The sequence below is a fragment of the Numenius arquata genome, chromosome W (genome assembly GCF_964106895.1).
Source record: "Numenius arquata chromosome W, bNumArq3.hap1.1, whole genome shotgun sequence".
NCBI lineage: Eukaryota > Metazoa > Chordata > Aves > Charadriiformes > Scolopacidae > Numenius > Numenius arquata.
The window spans coordinates 21,147,529-21,154,300 of NC_133615.1; the positions used below are offsets into that span (position 1 = coordinate 21,147,529).

Below are 6,772 nucleotides of genomic sequence, written 5' to 3' on the forward strand. Positions count from 1 at the left end.
CATATTCCTGGTTACAGTCAGATTGTGAAACCTCTCTATGAAGTGACTAGAAAGAAGAATAATTTTAAATGGGGCCCTGAGCAGCAATCAGCCTTTGAGCAAATTAAACGGGAGATTGTTCATGCAGTAGCCCTTGGGCTAGTCCAAACAGAGACATGTATGTGACAGGTAATACTTTGCTTACCCCATTGTCTACCAATTTTGACAGTACACAGAACTGACTTAGTGGAAAAAAAAGTTTCAATTTTTCAAACATGTTTTTGTTGTGATTAAAGCTACTCAACAAGTAATATTCAGGCTTCAGAAGATTATAGTGGGCACTATCAATATTAAATCATGTTTTTATCTGACTCTTGCACCTAAACTGTACCATTTGTGTAATGAAACAAAAAATACTGAAGATCAGTTGCTGAAACATAAGGATAAAGCATATACATGCAATCAAGAATATTGTGTGCAGACATAAAAAGAAAGCACTGGCTTTTTTTGTTTTATGATCTTTGAGATTCTGTTACAATTTCAGAGAAGCTTGCATCTCAAAAAGGAGACTGCAATATTGCAAGTTCAATACAAGATAGAAGGACATTATACATAATTTTGAATATAATATACATTAAGCTTTTTCCAACCCCTGTGACCTTTTAACTCATTTTTGAAGTGTTAAAGTTTTTTTTCTTCAGTTCTGAAAGAGTAGATTATCAGTTTACAACAGAGACAGGGAGGATTTTTTTTTTTTTTAACTACCACACCATTTTAAAATGAGGTCATCTTAGATCAATTATTCAGTGTCCAAGTGCCACTTGGACATGTGTATGCGTAAAACGTCCTTTTTTTTTTGCTGGAAATAATACAGACAATTAATGAGGATTTAACATTCTTTCTCTGCTTGCTGAAAACTAGTTTAAGTGGAGTCTTTTGAATTAGAGTTAGAATTTTTTTCATCTTAATTTTGTTTGTATGCACTTAAAAATTGGTCAGAGTTTATTTATTCATCCAGAATCATCTGATGAAGTTTAGCTTTATTTTGACTACCTCAATTCAAGCTACTTGTATGTACATACATTTACTATCTTCCACATCCAAATAAAACAAGATTTTATTACAACACATAAACTAAAGACATGAGCAGTGGAAGCAATGCAGCTACAAATCTACCAAAAAGATACCCCAAAATATTTAAAACATTTTGTGACAACTAACAGAAGAGAGTGGCAATTACATGCAAAAGGCCATAATGTATCAGTGCACCAAACAGGGAAATAAAGTTCACAGCACTCATACAATGCGGTATTAGTATCAAATGGGCTTCTTAAAAGGAAAACAATTTAATAAAAAGCTTTGCATGTCCTTAATGGATGCAATATAACTGTCCAGTGCTGGTGCTGTATTGCTTGATAAAAAAAATAAAAATCAAACTATCTCTGGTCTTAAATCTAACAAGCAACAGCACAAGTACAGAGATCACACAGCTTCAGTGACAAAGTTACAAGATTCCCTATTTTATTGTATTTTTAAAAACAACTTGGAGATTTAAGTTTTTGAATAGAGAAAGCACATTTCCTGAGTAGTCTCAGTTTAGAAGTCATTTACTAAAACACTGTAAAAGAAGAAATGCATTATATTTTAATGTAGAAAAGTGTGTGTTGAAGCAAATGCACTCAAGTATAAAATTTAGCAGGTTTTGAAGGTGGAGATTTACCAGGCAGGTGGAGAATTTGCACCACCATGTAGTATCAAGCTTGCAACAGTTTTACAGATAAGCAAAGGATATGATTGGATATTATTTTTTTGTTACAGTAAATCAAAACAGTGCAATACATCTTGCAACTACAGTTCATCCCATTAGCTTGTTTGCAATCCAATACATTCAGCCTGAAAATTTAAGTCAAATCAAATTTTCATGACTGTTGTCCTTCACATCAGGCACTAGATTGTTGGGTTCTTTTAAAGCATTATACCACAGATGGGTAATCTTATTGGTAAAGTCAAACTCAATTTGGATTAAAATCAGGAAAACCAAAGAGAGGCTAGTCATTGCCAGATATTTAACACAAGTATCAAAAAATATTAAGTTTACTCTATATTTCAAATTGTGTGTCCCTTTCATAACTTTTGGGGCATGTTTTGAGATTTTAATCAATGAGGACGGGTAGACATTTAGATGTTTCACATATTTAGTTCCTTTGCACCTACAATTAATTGGAGAACAGTAATTTCACAAGTGAATAGCATGATGACCTGAAGCATTATCACTACCAGTTATGATCCAACACGGATTGTCATGGTTCTTTTATCTGAGAAGAAGCTTTTGAGGAGAAATACCTGCCCAATACTAACTACAAGAAGAATTATTGATTCCCCTATTGACCAATAGGCTACTCTTGAGTTTAAATCCTCTGCTCTGCTGCGGCTTTGTGCTTCTCTCAACCGGAAATGAGTCTGATAATCAATGACAGACTTCAAAGCTTCATGAATTGAAACACACGCAGACTCCATCTAGAGAAGCAAACAAATACACATCTCGGTTAAGAACTCTTCTAATGCTTGTTCTGTGAAGTTTTGTGGTTTGATATTTAAAATTAGGATTGTCATGGTTTCGGCCAAATTTACCAAAACCAGACCGACAGATGGCCCTTCCCCCCTTCCCCCCCCCCCGCCTAAAAAGAGAGGAGAGGAAGAGATAAGGAGATTTAGAAGTTTAGAATGAACTAAACTACTTTAATGAAGAATTAATATTAAAATTAAAAAAAAAGAAGAAAATAATGAAAATAGATACAATATATACAAAACCGTATCAAGCTCCCAGGATGACAGTCACATCACTGGCAGGCACTGGGGAAGTCCCAGACTGGACTCAGCGACAGATGGGAACTAGGTTCCATCTCTGGAGTCAGGAACACATGGATCGGGATCAAAGGCAGATGAACAGACAGAGTCCTCTCCAGACGTCGGCCATTGAAGAAAGAGAGCTGACCCTTTGATCCCTCAGCTTTTATACTGAGCATGGGGCAGATGGGATGGAATACCCCAGTTGGTCAGGTTTGGGTCACCTGTCCTGTCCACTCCTCCCCACTGATGTGACCCCTCTATGCTTTTCCGCTTCCAACCCTCTAAGGGGGCAAATAACGAAATTGGCTGACCTTGGTTGTTATAGCAATAAGTATAAGCAAGGGCCTCTCTGCATACCATTCCTTGGCATGGAGCACAAACATTGGTCTTATCACTCTGAGAACGAGCAGTTTTCTCCACAATATGCTGTTAATTTCAGAGAGTTAGAGGAGGCCTAGTTAGGATGTAAAATTACTGAAGAGAGTTGGTTCTGTTTTACTTCAAACTGGGACAAGGATTCACATAGCTTTACAAATGAAAGATTATCTCAGTTCACTGTCAGACTGAAATACTATAAATCTAACATATTAATCAAGTTTTACACACAGAAATGTGACTAAGCACCAAAGTGTGCAAAACTGCAGAGACAATAAAAAGTAATACACTCTAAGAACCACAAACTGAATATTAAAATTCATGCACGCTTGGGTTCAAGAGTGAATATAAACACTGTATTGAAATATGTCAGTGATCCAACATTTATTAATTCCACCTACACCAGAAAAACAAGCAGTAAATCTCTCTCCAGATTTAGATAGCTAGTAAGTTTTTTATATCATTAAGATGCGCATAGTACATATTAAAATACTTTTAGATTTCAGAAGTATGTGATCCTTCATCACATAGTTCTCAAACTTCAGTTTCACAAAAGCCTGAAATCTAGATTGCTAACCTCAACACGTTCTTTTGGCATGAGACCCTTCTATTCGTCACATATGTAAAAAGTGATTAGAGAAAGGACAGCTCTGTTATCTTTCAGTGTTTCTGGATGCTCCCTACCATATTCATATAACAAACACTCAAGACCAAATTGCTCAACTGCACTTGTCATCTTTCATAAAAATCACATTCCTTTTTCTAACCTGAAAAATCTTAACCTTCTCAATCTATGCATTACAGGCTTTCCAAGACCTAAATCATTTTACACATAAACTACATCCATTTTCATTTTATCTTCTGAAAGTAAGAGTCAGTACCCATGATTGTCTTTTGACCATCAAGAAATTAATGAATATCTTCAAAATACTTAAGTTTTAGAACAACTAACCAACTGGCTACCCCCTAAAAATCAGTATTTCCTGAAGATCAAAAGCACAATCTATTATAAAAGGAAGTGTTTGACACCCTAATAAAAAACACTGCCAGTTACTTATAACTGTGTCAAATCAGCTTTTCAAGTTGATGACTTTCAGAACAGGTATTTGAACAAGCCCAAGATATTCTTCTAAAGAAAATTCAGGAAGAGATTTCATGCATTAAGTTTTGCCATTTGTTTCACTGCTAAATTAGAGAGCCCTCCCCTACTCTGCAGCAGGGATCTTAAATTTAAACTAAGTCTAGTTTCAGGGATTTACCTTTTACAGTCCCTGTGAAAGTCTGCCCAAATTTGGTCATACTACAAGCCTCAAGAAAATTGCAATGGAGAACCTACTTACCAAAGATGTGTTATGCTTTGAAAGTTAACTTCCCCTTTCTCAAAGATCTGATTTGCATTATGTATGCTACAACCCAGTGATAAACTTTTTCTTATATCTTCTCCCACAGCCTGCAAAGATGCTGGATCTAGAATCTTGTTCTCAAAGTTTCTCCAAAGTTCAGGAATTTTGAAAACCCTGATCCATTGATATTTTACATTTTATAAGATCCACACTTCCACAGACAGATTCATGGCATAAAAAATTTCCCTTAAACTCTAGGCCACTGTATATTTTCCCTAATTTCCGCTTGAACACTTGGTAATTCCTCCTCAGCTCTGCATTCTGTAAATCCTAATTTTCAGAAAAGGTTCACTTTTAGTAACTCAGGTTATTTTAAAGAAGCTCCAACCCATTCATTTTCAATAGTAATACAGATATCTAATGCAGCTGAATTTGAAAAACATTCCCTCCACCTAACAGCTGCTGTCAAACACAATATTTTACCTGAGTAAGTGCAGTTGCTCTGTTCTCACTAGGAAACAGTGGTGGATCTTCTCCAACCTGGAAATCGAAGTACACAGTTTTGTGTGTGAAAGTAGAGAACTCATTGCTGAAGCAGAATTTGTATGTTCCATTTTTGGATGCAGTAAATGTGAAACTATCATATTGTTTCTTCATCTCTTTGTATAATACAGCACCATCAGGACCTTCCAACCGACAGTCAACATCATAATGACCTCCAGTGATCACCTGAAAACAACAAGAAATTGTCTTAAGCAGAACAGACATCCAACTAGCACCTCCCCATTGTTTGATCTGACAAATGTTTAAAAATAAAATGCATTAATTTAAAAATCTTTCAATACAAGTTTGCAAAAATCCTCATCCTATGGAAGACTCACAGAACAATTCAAAATAAGATCTTTTAAACTGAGGATATGTAGTGTCAACTATGTTTTCTAACAGTTTATGAGGGAAGTTTTAGTTACCTTGTTTTAAGGTACTATAGCAAAGGTTAGAGCAGATGAAATTAGATGGGGCAAAGACATTACTGTAATAAATCAGTTATTTACTATATCCACAAGCACATCTGTGCAATTTATTCAGCAAGTTGAGATTGCCAAAACGTAATAAATCAGATCCTTTGCGTGTGGCCTAAACTGTCTAACTAGCCTATTAGGTCAAGCTGCTTTATGTTGCAGGAATAGCATATGTCCAGTAGAATGGGTATTACAGCCTGGCACATTTTCATATGTGCATGTCAACAGATTTTTAGAGGTTCTGCTGCCTCACTCCTGCACATTTAATGACAGTATTTCTTTCCAACACCAGCACATTCAGATTATGCCTACAACCAACTCAAAACTTCATGATTGTCTCAAGTACAGTCAGCCTTTGATTACTGTTGGTCTATAGCACATTGTTCTAGAGAATCAGACTAGCTATCCTATCTCCACAGCAAGATCAACTGGTAGTTTAGGTATTCATAGCTTACTATTCTGAGTTAAATTTAATCCTTGCTCCAAACTTCTTGCCTTTAAGATAAGGCATCCTGAAGGATGAAGAGACTTCTCTCCAAAGGCACAACCCTTTTTATACGCATACAGAAGCTTTGTAAAATAGCAGACGTTTTATTTGAAATATTTAAATATTCATTCAAACATATAAAGCTATAAAGATTTATTCAGAGGTGCCAAGCACCAGATGCAACATTTCAGATAAGCTGTTTGTATAACGTAGTTTGAGTGCCCACCAATTTACATAGGTATTAAGTTATTAAAACGCTAATATTAACGGTAAAGTGAAATAACAAGAAATTCCCCGGGGGCCGAGGGAAGCAAGGAGTACCTGAAATTCGAGGGTGCACTTAGTGCCCTGGACAATCTCCTCGTAGAAGCATTGCTTGGCGTTGTCAGGCAGCTCGAAAGTGATCTCAGAGGCCCGTGCCGCGCAGGCCACCAGCAGCAGCGTCAGCCACCCCCACGGTCCCGCGGTTCCGGAGCTCCGTAATAGCATCACTCAGCGTACAGAGGGGACTAACGATAACAGAGATTAAGCCGGGCAGAAAGAGGGCAGCCACGCGTCGGAGACCAGCAGGCAGAGAACCCGGAGGACGATTTCCGCAGCGCCAACCGGTCACGACAGAGAAACCTAAATGAGGAAGCACACTGCACACCCGAAAGCAACCACAGCGACTAGCACCGCCTTAACAAAAGCACTTCCGGGTGAGCCCCCATAGTTTTATA

The 6,772-nt window shown here is 37.0% G+C and overlaps 1 protein-coding gene across 1 annotated transcript; it reads right to left on the reverse strand.

Annotated features, from left to right (window-relative positions):
• Window positions 1-1,000: 1,000 nt before the first annotated feature.
• LOC141476611 (transmembrane emp24 domain-containing protein 7-like) lies at window positions 1,001-6,542 on the reverse strand. Its single transcript, XM_074165375.1, has 3 exons — window positions 6,375-6,542; window positions 5,031-5,276; window positions 1,001-2,496 (listed from the first exon to the last, which is right to left on the reverse strand). The coding sequence occupies exons 1-3, from the start codon at window positions 6,540-6,542 to the stop codon at window positions 2,260-2,262; spliced, it is 651 nt and encodes a 216-aa protein (XP_074021476.1). The 3' UTR covers window positions 1,001-2,259.
• Between the last annotated feature and the right edge of the window lie 230 nt (window positions 6,543-6,772).